This window comes from Solea senegalensis, unplaced genomic scaffold, assembly GCF_019176455.1.
Source record: "Solea senegalensis isolate Sse05_10M unplaced genomic scaffold, IFAPA_SoseM_1 scf7180000017617, whole genome shotgun sequence".
Classification (NCBI taxonomy): Eukaryota; Metazoa; Chordata; class Actinopteri; order Pleuronectiformes; family Soleidae; genus Solea; species Solea senegalensis.
Window position 1 is genome coordinate 93,786 of NW_025322468.1, and position 23,592 is coordinate 117,377.

Consider the following 23,592-nt stretch of genomic DNA (forward strand, 5'->3'; position numbering starts at 1 on the left):
GAATGTGTGGCTGCAGTGCAGGACAAAAACACAGCAGATTGAGCTGTTTGCCTATTTCTCTTTAGTCTTAAAATGCAAACCTGAGTCAACTACACTCAAACATTTACGTTTATGGCTACAGCAGAAGGGAGGACAGACAGAAGAAGGAGGGGGAGAGGGAGAGAGAGGCAATACCATGGTCTGTCTTTCTGCTGACTCAGAGGAAAGTGTAGAGAAATGAAGGTTTTATGGCCAGAGGACAGAGGGAGGTGATCAGTTGCCCGAAAGAGGGGAAAAAAAAATGCTACAGCAGAACACAAGCAGAGCAGAAAGAGAGGCAGGAAGATATGCTATGTATAATCTTTGAGGATGACAAGGAATTAAGTTTAAACAGAGGGGAACGAGGGGAAATAAACAAATGGTTTATGAGGAGGGAGAGAATGCGGGGAATGGACGGAGGAGAGGAAGAAAGATGTAGAAAGACAAAGAAACGGGCAATAACAGTGCTTCTCTGCTATTGTTTGAAAGGCTTCTGCGTCAGTGTTGGCTCACTGCTCATGTCATGTCATACCACACTTGGTGTGTGTGTGTGTGTGTGTGTGTGTGTGTGTATGGGGTAACTACACAGTCAGGAATGTGACAGACAGTGAAATACTGTGGAGCGGATCAGTGTGTGTGTAACTAGTAATTACACGCCAGTAATTAGTGTGTAATTAATATGGAATCACATTCCACTGTTGTGGCTGTGTCAGAGAGTCATTCTGTTTTTATAAGAAATCCACATTTTGGTGGCCTGTACTCGAATAGTCATTCAGGTAGAATGTCAATACTGGAAGATCAGACCTGAGACACGTCACAGCAGGCAAGGCTGCTCAAAAATGTCCTGAAAGAGTCACCGGGAAAAAATGTCCTGAAATTCCTGACTACCACTTTGAGAACCACTGCAGCTGCACATGTTCTACTTTGTTTTTTATTTGTTAAAAGTGTTTTCGAGGAAAAAAATTCAGGAAATGCAAATCATCATGATCATTCAGGTGCACTGGTCATCCTCCGTGGTCGCTTCCCCTCCGTCCTACTACGTTTCATCGAGGAACAACAACGGTGCAAATGTAAGAGCAGGGATTTCATTTATCAGACTCATGTCGAGCTGAAACTGAAAGCACAATATCCTCTGCAGGCTGGAGCCGAGACTGGATATGAAAAAAATGGACATAGTCTTCTGGTTTCTTTGCCGAAGTCAATATAGAAAACTCTGACTCTGCTGCTGCTGTGAAATTTGGTCTATTTAGAGGAAAATAGACAATAAAATACAGCACATGTGAGTGTGACATCTGAACTTCAAGTGCACAACCTCAACAAATGGCCGATCACCTCTGGAGACTTCACAACGAAGGTGCCAATGTTCACGGCTGACATTAAGAGCAGTTGCCTCAAGGGTTGCAGGGACACAAGCACACATATTTATTGTGTTAAAACAAACTCCTGTTACGACTATTATAGTACAGTCACCACTCAAGACTGTGAAACAGCCAGTGACACATAATCTGTCTTAGAAATGAGGAGTTAACCAGGCCAGGAGAAAGTGTTGGCTTTAAAAAGATAAAGAGGAATTCCCTCTATACCATGAGGAGTGTGTGTGTGTGTGTGTGTGTGTGTCAGAGAGAGTATCAGTTTCACACATTCATCCAAACATCCAGGTTTCCCTGACTTTAACTTGACCCAGGCTCATTAAAACACATGGCAAATCTGGCCTGTAAATCTGTCGTGACAGATTCAGTGTCAGTGAACGGTGCTATCAGATGCAGGGGTGACCCTCCCCCCCTCCCCCCGTTAATGCCACTCAATTAGGAAGTGTAAAGATGATGCTGAGCGAGTGTGTGTGACGCAGTAAATTCAAAAGTGAGATGCAGAACTCTTCCAAAACTTTTCTTTGAAGTAGAGACTGTGATTCCATCCTGTAAAGTCTATTTCAGATATAGAATAGAATAGAATAAGTCTTTATTGTTTACAGTTTATTGAAGGTCAGGTTCTAAATATGGTAATGAAGGTACACACGTCAGTTGCACTTTGAAAACCACTTTGAGTCCAGGGTTTGCAACCCACCTGTGAGTTACAGTTTGTGACGATGAAAATAGAATTGTAGTGTTTTCTTTACATCAGAGGGAACGGCTTCATGGTTCTGTGGTCAGCCTATGTCACACTAACTCATCTACTCAGCTGTTTGTACTTGTTCTTTTATGTCTCATTTGCACACAGTCTTGTTTTGCTGTAAGAATATGAAAGCATCGCTATATGCAGTGCATTTCCTATACCACACATTTTATATTTTATAACCCATTCACAAGCTGCTGTTGCTGGCTCAACCACCAGGAGCATTTTGGGTTTTAACGGAGGTGCCGGTGGATCAGGTATCCAGCTTTCGTTGTTAGAAGATGACCCAGTCTACAAAGTGAGCCACCGCGGCTCCTCTTTGAAGTGTCGGAGTAAGGCTTGTCGGTGGTCCTCACATTTCTTTGCCCATGTATTTCTCCTGACTCACTGACTGAGTCACAGGGGCTGAACTTAGAGCAGGAATTTCCCTCTGTCTGTCCTCTGCATGACTAACACATGTACACACACACAGATACACATGCTCACCATCAACAGCCCCCTCCGAGGTGTTTTGGCTCCTGTGATAAGCGGCCAACCCACCATCTACCACACACACAGACACTGAACACAGTGGACTCTCCCTGAGGTGTCAACTGGTGGTCAGTCAGTCAGTCGAGCGATGAAGCAGTCAGTCAGAACACAGGCAGTCGGTTAATAATCAGTCAGTGAATTTCTACACTGTGTGTTCTGTCCTTTTACACCTTGTAATCATAAACTTTACCTGAGTTTGCCCCGGTACGGATCAGAGTCGGTACTCTGTGACTCATTCATGCTATCATGATGTGACTCGTCTCTGACCCATGATGCCATTTGGTTCTGGGACACTTGGAGAGGCCACAGATGGACGCAGCTCACTTCACTGGACACTGTCCTGTCTGTTCTACACCCACTCCATCTCTTATAACATCTGTGACCACCTGTAATCACAGACACTCTTGGATGCCATTTTGATTGAAAATACTGTTATTTTGAAGCAATTTGACTGCACAGATATCTTCATTGTCAATGTGTGTGTGAGCAGTAGTTTGTGACGGAGAGAAAAACTGGGATGTTCTGAGTGTTTCCCATTAATTATCCAGACCGTGATGGACACAGCGTGGACAGCGTGGGCGAGACCAGACTTGTAAAACGGGGGGGGAATGGTGTTTAGTTTTCAGCTTTGACGTAGGCCCAACGGGATCACTCACCACTGCAGTCCTATGTTTTTGACTGAATTTTAGCCAATGTGCTACCATTATTTTCCTCCCTGATGTACTGTCGGAGCCCTGAGACCCTGAAACACAGCTGGATCAGTGACAGCTGTCAGAATATGGAGGTTTCAAACAGAAATGCTAACAAGGATCTCACTGACAGCAGCTTTAAATTGATTGAGTAAAGTGTTCTACACCAGGCCATATAACCGCAAAGGTTGCTTCAGCACGGGGTCTTCTTTTATTAAGTCCTTTGTGGAAAGCAGAGGTGCGACGTGTTAGGAGGGCTGATTGAATCAGGGATGTTGTTTTTAATAACTCCACCACACCAACAATGTGTGAAAAACAATAATTATACTGCCATATCAAATGTGTGTGTGTGAGAAATGTGCCAGATTAGTGACCGCAGTCGCTAAGGAGACAGATTCCGCAGCGTCACTGAGACACACTGAGGGTTGGAGCGCTGCTGAGAGACAAGGCTTTGTCCTGTCCTGTCCTGACTGACTCAAAACCACATTGGTCATGGACTGCACATTAGAGAGAGCGTTCCATACAAATCGACATTCTTCAGTCGTAATCTCCCAGAACGTGAATAGACCATCCTCACTCACACACACACACACACACTCACACACACATGTCTGCTTTCACAGAATGTTTGAATGAGCTGTCTCTGAAAGGATCTTAGGCCTCATTCAGCCTTGGTATTAACATCCGTCTTCAGTGATCGGACTGCGTGCGGACAGAGTCGAGTGCGACTCTCCACGCGTGGCAGTAAGACGTATGTGTGTACGTGTGTCCACATGCCATCGGGATTCCCATGCCCTTTATTCAAAATGGCTGAGTGAGTCAAAGCCCTACTCGCACTGCTGTGACATGAAATAAGGATTCAGACCTGTGCTTAGTGCAATCTGCATGTGATCCGACGGATGTTACCAGCTCTAATTCATGTTTTCCCACTACTGATTCGTCTCAGGATGGATTTAAAAATCTCAGGGGCTCAGTTGTTAGCAAGGATCATCGTAAGAAAAAAAAAAATCTCAACTTGTGGTAGTTTTGTTGTTTCACTAGATTATAGTAAAAGTGCAAAGTACAGCTGTTAACACGTGAATTAAAATATGTCCATATGGAAATATGCGCATAATTTCTGTCAAATTACGCTTTTAACCAGTACAGATGTGTCTGCACAAGCCAAAACACACAGCGAGAGTGTGTAAGAAGAGTGGCACCAGTCCCCGCTGACATAGGGTGAAAGGCGGGGTACACCCTGGACAGATCGCCAGTCCATCACAGGGCCACAGAGAGACAGACAACCATCCACACTCACACCTACAATCAATTTACAGCATCCAATTTGTCTAATCCCCAAATCTGCATGTTTTTGGACTGGAGAGGACATGCAAACTCCATGCAGAAGGGCCCTTGTTCCGACCGGGTCGCAAAGTAAACTAAACTAATTAAAGAAATTAAATCACACTGAGTGTTAATAATGTGGTGGTGGCCACATTTAAATCAAGGTACGGACACTGAGAAGTGCAAAACTAGCTTCAGGTGACTGTGAAACTGCAGTGGGTCAGAGGACAGCAGCTCCAAGCTGCAAAAAGAGAGAGAGGCGATGGAAGGGGCAATGCATTACCTTGTGGAAACGTCATGAAAAAAATTTGTGTTGTGATACAAATGCGGTCGATACTAATGTGGTCAAATGCTAAAATGAAGGCTTTCCTGCTTGTGTCTCATTAAAACATACAAGTTAAGTCTGCGTTGCTGCCTGTGCTCTTGCCTTTTCGCGTGCACTTTTTATTTTTGGCCCAAGTTTCACTCTACAGTAGAGTACAGTTAGTCGACAAACAACAAGCCATGAATCACTGGATGTTTTTCCCTGCTGCGCCGAGCTGAATCATAGAGTCAACACTGCAGTTTCAGCTGCAGCTTTCTCAACAGATTTATGTGAGTGTCACCACTGTGTAGATTTATGCCCCGTGGTTGTGAAACCATTTTAAAGCAGACACCTTTAGTTTGTGCGTTTGTGTGGCGCGTGTGTGTGTTTTCTTTTTTCCTGCGGAGATGTCGCATTAATAAATACCGACACTTCTCATGCAGCTGCACGCCACCGTTGTTTTGAGATTGTGTCTTTTCAGAGCGGTGTGAAGACGCGGGCTTCAGCTTGTCATCGTCAATGATTGTGAGACGACAAATAAAGACTTTGTCCTGTGTGGAACACACACACACAAACACAGACACACACATGGTGATCAGAGGGTGTGCCAGCTCTTTAAAGCTCATAAACACAGGCATTGGCTGTGAGCAAACATCCACCTCTTCTGTTGTGCACTGCACATAATAATCATTTCTGGAGGTGTTGAGCCACGACCGTCGTCTTAGAAGTTAAAATAGTAAAAAAATAAAATAAAATTGTATGAATTCATGTGTGGTTTTAAACGATGTTTATTTTGTTTTTAAATTAGAGCTTAATTTGTCTCTGTGCTGTGGTTCTCCCCATGAGGTAAACCTGTGTCATATTGTTCTTTAAAAACATATTTTTCCTTACTGTGCCTAGATGGAAGCATGTAAATGTGCATCACAGCATGCAGCCCTCAAAGTTCAACATATTTTTAACTTTTATACGTATAAGCCGAGTTGCTTACTGACCGCGTGCACATTTAGTGTTTTGCAGTTAAAGACCACCCTCGCGCAGCATGGGCCATTGAAAATAATGGACGGTGATAATCTGGTGGTGTTATTCCGTCTAAGAGGGCAATCAGAGGCTATGAGCTGCTAAAATGCTGTATTTCCCACCAGGCATTGTGACGGAGCACCAGCTGTTTGTTTGTTATGGTTTGTAAATGCATCACAGGTAAAGCAAGTGTCATAATGATGAATGGAAGGGTGCTTTTTCTGTCGTACGTCCTATCAGCAGCTAATGGCAACTTTCAAGATGGAATGTTTTAGGGCTGGAACTAAAGATTATTTTCAGAATGGATCGATGTGTAGATTATTTTCTCAATTCATCGATTTGTTGTTTGTTTGGTTCAGAAAATGTCAGAAAAGTGTTAAAAAGTGTTGACCGGTGTTTCTCAAACCTGGACATGATGATGTTCTCATGTTTGTCCACAAAGCAAAATTATTATTCCTTTTTAATGGTTCCTTTGTTATAGGGAGCAAAGAAACCAGAACATATTCACCTTTAAGGTGATGATTCATTTAGTATCAATTCATGTTCAATTAATCGAATAATCATGTATGAGCTGTATTTGTGACAGAGAGAGACGGAGAGACCGAGCGTAGTAAAGAGAGAGAGCAACCAACCGGCAGGTCTGTCTGTCTGCCTGTCTGTCAACAGGTTAAGCAACTCTGAGGCCACGCCTGCAGAGCCGATCGTGCGCTCGAGGCTACACAATCCCTGCTGTTGTTGTTGCTCTTAGTCATAGCCTGAGGGCAGGAATTCTTCAGCCGGGCTCATCACTTGCTAAAGCAGCAGTCTTAACCTGCATTTAACAGGGCACATAAAGATGTGGCTATATATATGTATGTATATATATATATATATATATACATATATATATACATATGTATGTATGTATATGTATATATATATATATATATATATATATATATATATATATATATATATATATGTATGTATATGTGTATATATATATATATATATATATATATATATATATATATATACATATGTATGTATATATATATAGCCCTCCTCAAGGAATCGACAAAACATTCAAGTCACAAATCCAGATTGAAACAGCACATTATTGACATAAACACTAACAGTGAAATTCAATGATTTTGTACCTATTATCAATGAATAATCTGAAGTAATCATAATCTCAACAAATAAGGATTATCATTTTGGTCATAATTGAGAAACTACTATGTTGTGTTTGCAATTAAAGAAGAAGAATATATGACGTTTCTATAGATATGGTAACATTCTTATATCCCTGTTTGTTGCTTTCTGTAAACATTGACAGTCAGAGCATTACTGTCATTTTAAAATGTCGCAGTCGCTTGCACGCGTTGGTTTTTATGAACGTGTCATAGTGTTGCGATAGATGCTGCACTGGGTTTGGGGCGTTCTGATGTTGTACAAAGCAGCCGTGCACTCAAGTGTTTCTCAAGAACAGTCTGACATGCCAAGGCAGGAAAAGAAGGAGGGGGGGATGGGAAGGACAGACTGAAGGAAAATGAGAGGTAGGAAAGAAATAAAGGGTGGTAGAGAGAGAGAGAATGACAAGAGCAAAGGGAAGAAACAAAGAATGGAAGGAAGGAAAAAGGGTAACAACACTTTTGTAGGTTGCTCATCTGTATGATGTGCAAGAATGTGAATGTTTGAGAGAGAGAGAGAGAGAGACCTCAGGAATGTGAGGTAATAGGAGAGTTGGATGTTTGTATGTGGAGACTGGAATGTTGTAGTAAGATGGACTACAGGCCCCAGCTCGCTTCACCAGTAGCAACACACACACACACCTGGGTTAAGACGAAATATACACACGTTGTACTTTGTACTTTGACTCTGGGCCAAGTCAAAGTACAGAGGATCTGCAGGTCCAGGGCTGTCGTTAACCTGTTCATTTCAACCTCTGACACAGTGATCAGTTACATGTTTACTCAGGGAGCTCAGAAAAGTGTTGTCTTCTCTTGAAATTGTCTACAGGTATTTATTTTAGTCAGTAATACCAAGAATGAATACTAAGGAGGAACGATTGATGATCTTGATATTAGATTTCAGGGCTCAGAGTTCAGCGAACCGTCTGTTGAATGAAACCTTATTTGAATCATCATTATTAAAATAATGTTTATTCAGCAGAAGAATAAACCAAAGCCCAAACCCAAATTCTCTCCTCAACCATAAACCAAGTCTTAACTCTCACACACTGCCTCACAAAGATTGATGCACAAGTACATGCATGCAAGGAAGGAAGCACGCACACACACGCATGCACGCGTACAACCTCAGATTTGTCCATGTGGGCTGGGCCAAAGAGAAGAACCGGAAGAAACCAAAAGTCATGTTTTGCTTACAACACAATTCCTGATGCTTGGACTGTATATTGTTACTGTACTGTGTCAGTTAAAAAAGGGGAATACAACTTACTAAAAGTTCAATTGCAGCTTTTTATATTATTGATCGCGTCATGATCCGTTTAACTGTGCAGCTCCTAGTCGAGCAGATTGAGAACATCAAGTCTGACATTTTCGGGGGCAAACAGGTCAGCGACAGGGTTTCATTGACCTTGACATGAGTGATGCCGCTCTCCAGATCGATACAAATGTGGTTTGCTTCAACTCAGGCGTAGTAGTATTTCCTCTGGCTGTACCTTTGCTTTGCTAATCGAGAGTTTACATAAAAAGAGGCAGATTTGGCACATGGCTTTATAGACCGCTCGTCTACAATTAGTTCATAATGACTAGTACAGAATCCTTTCAGTGAGGTCTCAACCTTGCTTTGTAAAGTGCCGTTGGGATTCGGCGCCAAACAAATGAATTTAGATGAAATCAAATCATCACCCTGACTGACACCTACAGCTCGTCCCCGCGTATGAGCCCAGACAGGCTCATTCTAATGAAAAACGTGACTGATTCAAATTCACCGCAGGCTGCAGAGAGAGCTGAGCACCTGCAAGAGCCGACTGACTCAGTGCACAGGAGCTCAGGGATAAACAGAGCAGACGAGTGAACCACAAGAGTGAACAAAGTGGAAAGGAGTGGGGGGGGTGCGTCATGTGACTGCTGCTGAAATGGCAGACTGGGTGGAAAAGAATGGGAAAGAGGACACACAGGGAGTGCCATAGGTGGCCTTTTTTTATTCCTAGGCTTGTATTTGTCCCAAGGGGTCAAATAGGAGGCAGGAGACAAAGGGCATTAGGCCACACACACACATATACACAGATGAGCAACCTGTCTGTAGTGTGCGCGTCCACCAGCTGTTCACATTACTTCCTCTTCAGTGGACATCTCTCTGTTTCTCCCCCGCTCTTCTCTTTCTTCTCAGATGTTGGAGTTCAGCTGGAAAACTTGTCAAACACAAATATCACAAAAACCTCGACAATACAATTTCAGGTGTGTGAGTGTGGACCAAAACAATTGCCATTAACTGGCACATGCTGCTGCTGCTGTGTTGCTTTGGACGTTCTCCAGTTGGATGTTGAATGTTCTTCGTCAGAAGCTCAACATTTCACTTGACACCTCGTCCCTGTAAACTTCCCCCGTTTTCTCTTAACCCTCTCCTCTTTGTCAGTCCTCTCCTCTCTTTCGTCATCCGTCTCGTCTCTCTGACCAGTCGGTTGTCGGGGGCAATGGTCGCCTTGGTAACGTCTCATTGTTGAAGCCTGTTGCTGCTGGGATTCGTCCTGAGAGGTCTGGGTAATGTGTACGGCCCCTACTGTGTTCTCACTCGCAGTCTGCTGAGTCTGCTGAGTGGATGCACAAGTGTCGTCTTGATGACTTTCTCACGCCGATTAACAGACACGGATGTTTAAAGGTTTCCAGCCGCGTCCGCACACAGATGACTGGCTGTTGTGAAGCTTCGGCTTTGGTTTTTACCGTCGGGATGCTTTCAATTTTACCCAAACGTGTTCCAAAATGTTCTATGGAGCTTGATAAACAAAGGCTTTTACACCTGTATCTGATTTATTTCTATTCTGGTAGTTCCTGGTTCTTTGGATGATCAGTTATGCTTTTTGCATCTCCCGTTTGGATGTTCACGAAATCAGTGAATCATATAAATGTGACTACATTCATGCAGCTGTGTTTTTTTGTTTTCTTTCTGCTTCTCCGAGAGATCAATATGGATCTAAAATGTTGGACCTGTAATTTCTTTGATGTAGAATACCCATACACGCCTGCAGTTTAAAGGGATAGTTCCAGGTGTTTTGAAGTATGAGGAAGTGACGAGGCAAGACAGGTTTATTTGTACAGCACATTTCAACAACAAGGCATTTTTTTAATTAAAAAAAACAGCGTCTGAGCCTGCAAGAGACTCAGTAAAAACATGGCTGCCAGTGGCCAGATTGGCCTGAAGGCTCACCTAAAAAATATCTCCTCCAGTTTTAAATGAGCTATCATAAGAATATGTTCACTGCTTTATCTTTCAATGCTACAACTGGCTCTTTTTCTCATTCCGCTTATTTAGTTCACAGAGACACAGGAGCTGCTGGTTTACTGCTGCCTTGTTTGGCAATAGTGGATCAACAACTGTCGAATGCTGTGATGCCAAACTGTTGATTTTCTCTGTGGACTTTGGTGCACGAGAGTGAGTGAGTGGTCCACTCAGACACATTGCTGTCACCTGTGCAAAAGACACTAGCTGTGTCAGTAGCTCATACAGCTACTCTTAAAAAAAACACAACTATGCCTCATTTTTTGTGTGTACCATGAAACTCTATTTATAGTTCTTCTAATGTAGTTTCTGTAAAAATGATTCAGAATTACTCTAAATTCAAAATGTTTGACTGGACAAAGAATAACAGAAAGATCATGGGAACACAGTCAGGGGAGCTTCTAGACCTTGCAGGTCAAGTCAGTGACTCATTGTTCAATCAGGAGGTTGTGTGAATCATCTGCATTGCACTTCCTGTTTCTCTGGACACTGGAATGGACCAAAGCGGGGGAATTTTGTTTTGAGCATGTGTATGTGTGTGTGTGTGTGTGTGTGTGTGTGGGATTTGGCTGGTATGTGAGTGAGATAGGGTGACCCCAGAGAAGAGACAGAGAGGTGCATTCATCATCCTCTCAGCACTCACACGAGAAGTGGTGCTGCTGAGCAGCAGGGTCTTCACGCACAAAATGAAAAGCTGCAGCAGAGACGCGTCTGCTCCTGCGAGGACACTCGGAGTAAGAGATCAGTCACATCGTCGCGACTCCTCGCACGTGAATGAGCGAGCGTGCATCGCTGATGTCCATGAGCAGTCCAGCTGCTGTAGCTGTTACGTAGCTGGGTAAATAAATAAATGATTACAGTGTGTGTCTGTTCTGACAGTTGCACGGCAACTGACAAACCTGGCTCGCGCTCGTGGATCAGAAACGGCACCAACTGCTCAGAAGAAGACAAGAGGTAGTGCTTCAGCGATTTTGGAAGTAGCCGCGGGCTGTATAATAATATAGTGAGGAGATCTACGTCACTCTGATGGAAAGTGTTCTGTAGATGACAGAAAGTGACTGAGAGGGGATGTGAAAGAAGTAAGAGTGGAGAGATATAAATAAGGCTTTATGCTGGGGAAGAGCAAACAAGACAACATCACATTTGACACACAAGTACATTTAAAATCGACAGCTACGTTTAGGGATAAGCTATAGATGGTGTTTTAAAGGGAAAGTGGGGTTTGTATGAGGTACTTACAAACACTTAGACTCTTTTTGAAACCAGTGGTGTCGCCCCCTAGTGGCTAGGCTTCAGAAAGAAGCTGACTGTCATTTTTTTTTTAATACACACAACATGGTTTTAACCCAGGGGTGTCAAACTCATTTTAGTTAGGGGGCCAAAGACAATTTGCAATTTGATCTCAAGTGGGCCAGACCAGTAAAATAATAGCATAATAACCTATAAACAACAAGATCTCCAAATGTTTCCCTTGGTTTTACATTTAATGAAGCATTTTCTTACACAATATAACTGAAATAAGATGAAAAATAAGTGCAATTTCAACAATATAATGCCTAAATTTACCATTAGATCTATGAAGGCACAAAACATTTAGTCACAGGTATCTGGAACTGAAAAGTATATCGAAATTCAAAAATTCATACTGCGGGCTGGATCGGACCCTCTGTTGGCCCCTGTGCCTTATGTTTGACAACCCTGTTTTAACCCAATGTTTCCTAGCCTGGTGCTTTTTGTACCAAACCACATTCATAACCAGAAAATGGTTTTCATGATGCTCATTTTCTTCTTGCAGCCCAAAGTGCCACAAGCAGTTAAAACACTCTTACTTTGATATGTTTATAGACATGTAAATAAGTAATGGTTCAGAAATATAAGCTCACCCAGACATGGGGTAGCAGCGGGAAACACAATCTAACTACTGCCGCACAATAGTGACTGCTGTACGAGCAAGTGGTAAATCATTATATTGTGAGTGTGAGTGTGTGTAAGTTCATTTGCTTTCATGTACAGACGACAAAGTCTTATCAGTCTCTGAGGACATCGTCCCCCGCACTCAACTGACGAGCCGCTGTCACTGTAACACTCCCAGCAAACTTAAATGACGTTTCCTCCCTGAATATTGGAATATTTTTTAATAACCTCTTCGCTGAAATGTTCTACAGTTCATTACCACATCTCGCTGAGCCTCATTCTGGTAGTTTTGAGCCTCTGATCGCTAGTTAGACGCTTGTGGGAGATTAAACCCGCTCTCCGAAGATACATAAAGCGAGAAAAGGCCTGAAGGGGCTGCGACTGGGACTCCCTATTACAAGTTAGTGTCGGGGCTGAGGAGCAGTGGGTGTGTAAAAGAAAAAAAAAAAAAAAAAGTGAAAGTAATTTTTGGATCATAAAGTGGCTGAATATTATATAATTGTGTAGGAGTGACCGGAATGTATTTTTTGGGTGAATAAATTCAATGAAGTGCATATATGAGGGTGGGGTGTCTTTCACTGTCTGGTTCCCAGCCCACTTTCGAACCGTGAACGGCCCTTAAGTGCAGTGAAAGGAAAAGATCGGCAGTAAATTTGAACGCTAACTACATGGTCTTATGTAGATGGGCAGTGCTTTGTGTGAGTAAGAGAGAGAGAGGCTGAGAGGCTGGCATGAGGCCAGTACAGGCTGTACCAGTGTGTGATAACTGGGGTGGAACTCAGACACAGAGGGAGGAGACCAGGCTGAGGTCGGACATTGACGACAAATATTGGTTTAGTTTTCAGAGAGTTCCAGAGGGACTGAGGGGAGGTGTTTCTGTTTGCGCGCTGGGTTGCCATGCAGATGAGCTGTGTGTTTATGTGTGTGTATGGGAGGTTAGAAATTATGTCACATTTGGATGACTGAATACAGCTTACATTCATTTGTTGTTGTTTTTTATTTGAAATTTTCTTAAGACTGAGTTCTTGGGTCCTTGCGGTAACGATAATGTAACTTAAAGATTCAGTGCACTTCTTCTCCCGTCGCCTCAGTGTTTACTGATTCTGTGACGGAAATGAAAATATTTACAAAATACAAAACTAATTTAAAGAAAGTTCTCAGTGTTCACTAAATATGGGAAAGACGCAGAAGCTGTTAAGATCATAACATTTAACTCAGAACTACAGTATGTTGTAATTTTATGTCGGTTTTTTTTCCAGAACAAACAGGAACAGCAGTTCAGTGGATTTGTACTTTGCCCTCTCCTTGTCTACATGGCAAATCACATAACACGTAGCACTGCAGCATGTAGGAAAATGACTCCTAACATGGCTGTCACCCTCCCTGTGTGCACAGTTAAAGTTCAGTATCATTTCAATCATGTTTTAAAGTGTTACAGTATCTACATTAACATAACACAGAACTGTTAATAAAGTCAAATAAACTTTATATGACGTTCTCTTTACTGCTCTGCATTGCAAACACAACACAATCAGTGTTGTTTTCTTTTATGTGTGTAGGTTTGTTGGTCTGACCGGGTCAATAGTGTGTTCATTCACAGGGTAATTGAATTATCCTCATCGTGTGGTTACACAGGTGTATCCAGGTCTGTTACACAGAAATAACACCCAAGAGTGTTGTAACCGACTAGTCACAATCAAGTATTCAACCAAGCTTGTGGTGTAATTAAGCCTAAGTGCCATTATGATGAAAGTATTCTTCTGTTCTGAAACACGTCTTGTGTTTGCTGTGAATCTGGGAACCTGCACTTCCTGTCGCCTGCTGCATATTTACATGTTAATCTTTGCTCCTTCCACAGAACGTGTTGGCCAAGGCGTTGTATGACAATGTGGCCGAGTCCCCGGACGAGCTGTCCTTCCGCAAGGGTGACATCATGACGGTGCTGGAGCGTGACACGCAGGGACTGGACGGCTGGTGGCTATGCTCCCTCCATGGTCGCCAAGGCATCGTCCCGGGCAACCGCCTCAAGATCCTGGTCGGCATGTATGACAGCAAGCAGCAGCAACAGGCCTCGCCCTCCACACTAGATCCAGTAGCTTCCTGTCCTCCCTCTCTCCCGCCCTTGCTGGCACACCGACCCCTCCCTCCTCAGAGCGCTTACACTATACCAACACCTGCACCGTCGTCTGCTGCCATCGCTACGTCCTCTTCTGGGTTTGCCAACAAGCCCCTCCCAGCAGCTCAGTACACATCCATGCACTCAGCCTACTCTACCCCATGCCCTGCACAGCCCAACCCTGACTCTGTCTACATGATGCCCCCCTCCCACAACACAAAACCAAGCCCGCATAGTGTGTACCAGATTCCCTCTGGTCCAGTTGGTCCCAGTCCACAGGTCCAGCCATTACCCCCCAGCAAAGCATCAGCTTTACCCCCGAGACAGTACCAGATGTCTGCAAAGGACATCTACCAGGTGCCCCCCTCTATAGGCCCGGTGCCAGGCCTTAGTGGTGGTACGGGAACTGAGCAAGACGTGTACCAGGTGCCCCCCTCCCTGGATAAGAGGAACTGGGAGAGTAGCAACAAGCCACTGGGGAAGGTAAGGAAGCACAGAGCAAAGGAGGAATGTATAATGTATTAGGGATGGGAGAAGATGAGGGATTCCAGCAGAGGTATAGTGTTTATATCCCCATGAAATAAATGTGGTATTTAGGTTATGGAAACTGAGAGAAGGGAACGGGGAGAGGAAACAAGTGGTGGTTCTAGGCCAGTTTTACTGGGAAGCATCAGGGTGGGGGTCAAGTGTACTAGACAGAGATTGGCAGTCACTCCAGTCACCTCATTTACATGAGCTGCAGGACTTTTCACAAGTGACCAGGTTGTAGGACTGATTCATTATTTTATATTATCTGTGTTTGGTATTGTTTTTTACACAGTACAAAGAGACTCTTTCTACACTTAAGTCAACAATATTGTTCATTTTATTTCATACACTGACCATCTTAAATAAAGTGTATACTGAAGCTGTGTCATGTAGGCAAACACAAGTATCCACATCCCTACAAATAAATATAGTTCAAGTAGTAGACCTTCATACTTTAATTCTAAGGGATCCAACTAGAATGTCAAACTGTAATGGTTCCTAGGTTGCATGAGTGCCATATCATCACAAGAAAGTAATAATAGGAGGCTCAGTAACAGGGACCCTGTAAAATCATCCCTGATAATTAGACAAAGGGAAAAAGGTAGGACGGGCAGAAAGAGAAAGGGAATGTGTCGTAGATTCTACATAATACTGAAAGTCGAGCACACACTTCCTTCTATTGTCACGGCTAATGTTCACGTGTGAACATACTGCAAGGTTATTCTTTGTGCTGTGTGATATCAGTCAGTCAGTGAGTGTGGGTGTGGTCAGTCATCCTCACCGTGCACACCCCTCTGATTCTGAGCCTCCACGGAGTTTCCACTCAGGCTTTCACACCATAATGGGACAGCTTCAGAGTGTTCGCTGTGATTAATGAAGTGTGCGAGGCTCTACATTACACGGCAAAGTGGAAAGGTGCTCAGTCTGCTGACAGCCGCTGCGGCATGGCGGCGTGTCATCGCCGGCTTTATCAAGCCGTTCAAGTAATGACTCTTTATCATGCATATGTTCGTTTTGTACGCCAGTGTTTCTGATCCTTTCACTCAAACGTGACGAGGAAACCGTGGGTACAAAGTGCAGGAAGTGGTTTGACTGTGAGAAGTTCAGTGTTTGAAGAAAGACTTTCTGGTTGAAAACATTTGACATTGATTTTGCGACTGAAGTCGGAGGCAGCGCCCACACGACTACATTTATAACAATATAACTGTAACAGATGTTATCTGCTTCCACACCAGTACGCCTGTAAATGTATATCACAAGACCTTTTACATATATTGGGCACAGGTGAACTCACAAATAGGAACCAGTACTAACTATATATGAAAGGCCAGGCTTCAGCCTGACTCAGAACTCACTACCGTGTCCATGCTGCAATACGTTTGGGGGATTAGAGGAGGGACCAGAGGAAATAATAAGATTATTAATAATTTAGGTTTGATCTTGTGGTTGGGTGAGTAAGCATTTCACAGATGACATAGTGTGTGTGTGTGTGTGTGTGTGTGTGTGTGCGTTCATGAGGAAGCGAGGCGTAATGTGTAAACACCAGTGTGTGTGTGTGTGTGATGTTGGGTACAGCTGCTCCCCTGCCACATCCTAACATGTAACCTCCTCTGAGTTGTTGTTGTGCAACATTTACCGAGATGCTTTATGATAAATTCAGTAGTGATGCTGTACTGTGTCCTCAGTGCCCTACTTTAACCTCATTTGCCACGAGTTTGGTGTCGCTCCAATCTTTCCGCGGCCACAAAAACCCAATCATGGACTCTAATTGGTGTATTATGGGTGTCCTGATAAACCAGGAGTGGTGATAACAGGATATAAAAAAAAGAATCATTCCATGATAATTATACAGTTATGATAATATCGTGTTCCCTTCTGGAATTTCCACCTCTTTTCACTGTGAGAACATTCACAGCCATTAGATATCAGTGTTTTTAGAGTTTTTTTCCCCCAAAACAGAGAGAAGGAAGACTAAATAAAGATGCTAAAGATCAATTTGAGTGACAGTCACGATCGTTTTGACGTGTCATGTCATGTGAATTGCTTTGGTCCCGATAATTGCGGATATGGTCTCAGCTCAGTTTCAGAACGAGGTCAGACACTTTATCATCCGTCAAACTGAAAAGGCCACATTGTGGTTTGTTTAGATCAGCTGTAAATAAAGGTGGGAAGAGATGCTGGTGTTCTGTTTCCATGTTCTTACAGCAGCATTTTCATACTGTAGGAAAGAGAATAAATATTACAGCCTCTGGTGGTGGGGGAACCATGGTCTGGATTGTAGTTAGAAATGATAATAATCATCTACTTCATCTAACAGTGATCCAATGATCCAGTGGAGTAGCAACAGGGTGTGAAAAGCAGGCAAATGTGCCCAATAATGGCTGATTATATTAGTCATGAACAAGAACAAGAACAATTTCAGTAGTACCCCCTCAAAGAAAACCCCTTAATCCAATGCCACTGGCTTGCTTGAGGCTATAGCCATCGTACTATGTTTTCATTTCAAAATGAAAACGATGTGAGTCTCGACGAGCGTTTTAACTCGTGTCAGGTGTAATCTGCATCCCAACTACACAGTGTCACATGGTTAAGTGCATGCTGGTGTGACCAGGAAGCAGATTTTCCATCACTGCAGTCGCTTGCTTAGTTTAAAACCTTTTTTTTTTACTACTGATGTGAAACAATAGTGATCAGGGCAGGGATTTATTTTAGTAAAGCAATGACTGGTGAATCTTCAAGTGTCACTTGTTTGTTCTCAGCTGATTTCAAATTTCTCAATTCCTGCCATTTAAATATTTCCTTCATCTGATGTTGTTTCATATCAAGATCAAGGCCACGTAATGAGGAAAGCAAACATTTTAGCCACACTTACATTGACCTGGGCCTTTCGTTGTCAATGCAGCGGCAAAATGGTTGCGTGTGTGTGTTCAAGTACTACTCATGTTGTGTACACAGTCTTCCTCATGAGGACAAAGTCCCTATAATGTAAATGATTACATTTTAAGGTGAAGACCTGTTGCATGGTTAGGGTTAGGGTTAGGGTTAGGCCTCGGTCAGTCTCCAGTAAAATGAATGCCAGTCAAAGTAATGTCCTGTGTGGTTGATGGAGACCAAACTGTGAGTGTTTGTGTGTCACATGCGTCATGTGTTTGCCCTGCCAATGCCCTTCATTGTAATGAGCTCACCTACCTCCCCCCTGCCTCGCACACTCTGTGCAAACACAGACACAAATAAAAAGACAAGCACACCCACTTCACTCCTTCCAGTTACTCATTAAGAGATAAGATATTCCTGCTGAGAGAAGACTCCACACGGACACTCTCTCTCTCTCCTCCCTCTCTCTCCCACATGCACACACGGATGGGTCGTAATTGAAGAGTGATGAAAAGTGAAGTGTTTGTTTGGAACGTGGAGAGTGTAAGATGGAGGAAGTGAGCCGAGAGGCAGGGAGGGAGGTGCAGCTGCAGGCTCTCAGCTGCTGACCAAGGCTCCAGCTTGACTTTACACACCAAATGCTCCTCTGTGGGACTGTTCAGACACACGGCAGCACAAAGCAATTTACAGACTTTCCTGTAAACATCAGGCACACATGACTGTCTACAGCCGCCACACACACACACACACACACACACCCAACAGAAGTGGTAACAAGGGTAATTTGAGGGGAATTCCTAACTGATTTATTATACATTTTTTGGCACAGGGAGTTGGGATTGTGATTTTTCCAAACAGGTGACTGAATCTGTGCCCAGACATTCGGGCTCAAGAATTAGCGGAACATCCTTCACACGTTGTTAACCTTGGCAAAAGGACGGTGCGATATCTTTTACGTGCCATATTACGATGTAAACGATGTTGCTGCGTGTCGACATAACATTGACACTACAACACTTACACTGCAAAACAAGCATGGCTGAAAATCAGACTAGCTCACATGACAGGGCTGTCTTTGAAATACCATAGTCACTAAATTATACAGTTCAACGTACCAATGAACTGTAGAGATGCACAATTTAGTAAAAAAAAAAAAGAAATCATATTGCAGTTTTGTTTTGACTAATGTTTTTGCAACTCCATTAAGCACATCTTTCATCTTTATAATCATTAAATGTTTGCTTTGGGATATTGTAGTTGGTAATGTGATTTCAATTATTTTGCGATTAATTGCGCTGCAGTAGTTGGGGAGCATTTCCTGTTGGAAAAGGTTGTGTAACAGTAAGATAAAGCAGAGAACATCATTTCTTGCAGTAGTTCAAACGAGCTGGTATGAGTCTCATTAGATGAGCCTTTTCATGTCGTATGGACCTAGATTACGTCCAACATGGTGATGAAACTCTCATCTGAATGCAGTTTGTTTTGGGGTTTTTATGAAAATGTAGCTGCACCATTCACATTCTGCTGCCACAATTTTGTCAGAAGCAATTCTGTATTCAGTGTCTTGCTCAAGAACAGTGAAGGAGCCAGCGATCGAACCAAGCCAAACAAACTTCTGGTTAGAGGACAACACAGTTCTGAGCAACAGCTCCTCTAAATGTGTTTGTTGTACCAAGTATCAGAAAATGACCAATTTCCATAAGTGTGTGTGTGTGTGTTTGACAGGAGGTCAAGCAGCTGACACAGCTGTCATCAAAGGCATTGAAGTGTTGGGAGGCGAGGATCAGCAGCCACGTGCCACAACGGCTCTCACTCTTTAGACGCACACACACTGAAACAGCTGAAGGCAATCTGTGTGTGTGTGTGTGTATGTGTGTGTGTGTGCCACATGCTGAGAGATTAACTGGAGACTAATGAAGTCACGGCGTCTGCCTTGCTACTCATCTGTGGACATGACCGTGCTCACATACAGGCTACATCGACACTAATATGTTTTGGTCTCCTTTGCTACGTCTGTAATCCACACTAATCCAGACCGTTTGGAAAACCCACATGGTCAGTTTCCGACCAGCGATCACTGCACAGCTTTGCAAACATTAACTATCAATATACCTCGTTGTTTGTGCCCGTTCTTGCTTTTTACCCTTGCTGTTCTTCTTATATATAGTATTTTTCTACAACTGAAGCCAATTTTCCATCAGCCACAGTAACTACAAACACCTTCAGGCATTCAGGAATGTAGAGGCAGGATTTTAGCAGTGGCAGTAATGCCAACATGACCTCTTTCATTGTGACAGTGTGGTGGGCACATTCAAGCAGCTATCGACATTCATTTGCTGCTGAGCTTAAAACAGGGACCTAAGTGTATATTTAAAAAAAAGCAAAGACAACCTCCTCTTCCAGTGGTGGGAAATGAGTCAGCAGCAGCTTTTATTCATAGCCCCTTTAGCCTAAAAGAGGTATAAATCAACCTCAGCCTACTGTAATTTCCAAATCACAGGAACCGCAATATTTGTTAAAGCCAAAATGCGTGTCGAAATATGATTTTATATTCATTACTGTCTGGATCTATACACATCTTATTCTGCAGACTGAAGAGAACATCTCGGTCTCTCACAGATCTGCACACAGTAATCATTTTAAATGTGTTTCCAATGAAAATGAGAGTGATGATGTAAGAATTACCATTCCCCTCTGATATTATGAATCATATCACAATCTCAAATTCCTCAAATTCAATATAATCCCAATGAGAGGAATCAGAAGAATCAGAAACAGGTTTATTGCCATGTACTGTAGGTTTGAATCAATACAGGGAATTTGCTGTGGTTTGGTGCCAAAAATACAATAAAAAAGAAAAATATAAATTACACACTATGTTAGATTAGATAATTATTATCTAATTATCATCGTATTATCAATTAGATATTTATTCAAAGTCGTTATGCAGCCCTACACGATAACCCGCAGTGCCACACCTCGACTGCACAAGCCTGTCTCTCAGTTCAACAAAATGCATCATCTGATGAACATCACTACTTTCGTTACTACATCACCATAATCCCATCTGTCCAGATTTACCAGACAGCCAGTCTGAGTATGTAGGCACACACACACACACACACACACACCAGTCATGGTGGAATCCAGTTCTGTAGGGGGTAGAGTGTGTTGGTGCTCTCATGGAGCCCCCCCCACACACACACACACACACACTAATCTGTTAAGACCCCTGCACTGCCTCTTGGTGCCTCTGTGTGTGTGTGTGTGTGTGTGTGTGTGTGTGTGTGTGTGTGTGTGTGTGTGTGTGTGTGTGTGTGTGTGTGTGTGTGTGTGTGTGTGTGTGTGTGTGGTATTCATATTCACAGGCTGGGCTTCCAACTCTCTCCCATTCCTTCTTCTTCTCCTTCTTTGTCTTGGTGCTTTGTGCTCATGAGTCTGCAGTTCATTTAAAAAGAGTGCAGTGACTTTGCCAGACCCATAGTGCTGTCAAGTGGTTGAATGACACAATTAAGTAAACTCACTGACTGTGTTTCTGTTGCTCACCTTGCAGCCTGATATTTGGTCAGTATGTAGTTTTGCTTTGAAAAAGAAAGGATTTGTGTCCATCGCTCAGATTTTGATAGGAAGCCAATTCACTGCATGTGCTGTCAACATTTGAACATGCAGACCATTCCCTTGTATTTGGTACCTTTTTTAAAGCCACCAAGTCTTTAATTTTTTGCCTTTTATCCTCATGTAAACAACTGTGAGCAATGTCAGGGCACAGTATAGACCAGGAGCTGCTGCTGTCCTTTCAGTTCAGGCAAACCACTCCACTCTCCTTCTGTAATTAGGCCTCTCTCTATTTTTTACCCCCCCGCTCTCTTTGAACTGCACATCTGTGCTGCAAAGATTTATTTTCTCTGCTGCAGCTGCATGTATAGAAAGTGTATTTTTATGCTGCGTGTGTGGCTACAGTGGCCATTTTGAAGTTCAAAGACTGGTCTCCCTGTAAGAATGTAACTGTATTTAGCAGCAGATACAAGAGGAGACTTCATCCTGCTTTTTGTTTCCAGACCAAAAATCCGCGTCCTGGTTCCTCAGCATCTGTCCTTTCCTCATCTGCATAGAGCAGCAAATAAAACGAGGGGAAAGGAGGCGGAAGAGAGGGAGAGGGTGGAGGTGGCTGCTGTTCAGGAGGGAGGGACATTGCTCGGAGCGAAGGTCATCTGTTGAGCAATGACTTCTACTTGATGTAATCATAGGCGAGGAACAAAAGAATGAACATCCCAGCTCGTGCCACGAGCTTCCCTCTCTCTCTCATATGTGTGCATGATTGCATGTAGAGGAATTCTCCTTCACTGACTTGGAGAAAGAAAAAAAAAGAAAGAAAAGGCATTTTATTGTCGGCAGGTCAGTGTAGCTGCAGCTTTTATGAGGCCACTGATTTATTCTGAGAACACGACACAGTGAGTTTCCTTTGGTGGATATGTAGGTCAGTAAATCTGAAAGTATATGGCCGTCCTCAGGCCACAGTTCTGTGAGGATACAGAAGAAACAAGGCTGTTAAGAGATTGACACACAGTTGTGTGTGTGTGTGTGTTCGCCGTCATCCATTCCGGCATCAAGACCGGCCGTTGTTTTACAGCCGGTGTAACGTCGTTGTTGAATACAGGTAACGCCGAAGCTTCAAAGCCTTGTTGGTATACGTTGAAAAACAACTTTGGCTTCATTTTCATGTAAAAATGCAGAAATTCTGCTCCAGATACACCTGTCATCCACACGACCCTGCCAAGAATGGAGGATGCTATAAATGCTGCTGGCCCTGTTTTCACCGGCTGTGTTTTAGATAGATGACACCGTTACCTGCATTCACGTATACAGAGCTGCAACTAACTATTATTTTCATCATGGAGTAATCGGTCGATTATTTTCTCGATTAAACGTTTGGTCCATGAAATGTCAGAAAACGTAAAAAAAAATGTTGATCAAGCCCGGAAATGACGATGTTCTCAAATGTCCACAAATCAAAATGATTCAGTTAAAATTATTTCTTTGTTATATGGAGCAAAGGAACGAAGAAAAAAGTCACATTTAAGAGGCTGAAACAATCAGAAATCTTGTTTTAATCATGAAAATAGCTTCAAATGGATTAATCGATTATCAAAACAGTTGACGATTAATTCAGTAATCAATTACATTATTGTTTCAGCTCTGTTCACGTGGCTTATGATTTATTGCACGTTATCACGTCTTAGTATGGATGCAGGTTACTTTCTGATATGGGGGTGAAAGATTACCTCCCCAAAGGACAACAAACATTCTCAATTATGTTTGTCGTACTTGATGCTGAAAGTTTTTTTATGGAAAATCATCATCAATAACCACAAAGAAAAAATCCTCCTGCCTACTGCGCCTTTAACTCAGTCTCAGGTGCCGAATCTGACATCAGACGGCCAAGAAATGGAACATTGGATTTTCACATACTGTATGTAGCTGTTCACCGTTAATCTATGTATAGCCATAACTAAGCTGTCACACTCTGACCACAGGGTATGATTACAGAGAAAATGGTGTGACACAACACACAGAGTGTAGGAGGTCTTCACAGTGATGAGCACTGATCCATAAACCCGATCTCCTAAAGGAATTAAAAAGGCTCAACCGGCTATTACTATTACTAGACCTTACACACACACACACACACACACACACACACACCTACTTAGCATTAGTGT

At 42.9% G+C, this 23,592-nt stretch overlaps 1 protein-coding gene across 3 annotated transcripts in view; it reads left to right on the forward strand.

Annotated features, from left to right (window-relative positions):
- The window catches only part of bcar1 (BCAR1 scaffold protein, Cas family member), a 70,763-nt gene that overhangs the window by 32,518 nt on the left and 14,653 nt on the right, over positions 1-23,592 (forward strand). For 2 of the 3 annotated variants that reach the window (XM_044018638.1, XM_044018636.1), the window contains exon 2: positions 14,213-14,953. In XM_044018638.1, the coding sequence (XP_043874573.1) occupies positions 14,213-14,953 (741 nt within the window). Of the gene's footprint in view, positions 1-12,172; positions 13,755-14,212; positions 14,954-23,592 lie in introns of those variants that run through there. The other variant, XM_044018635.1, reaches the window with a different exon arrangement.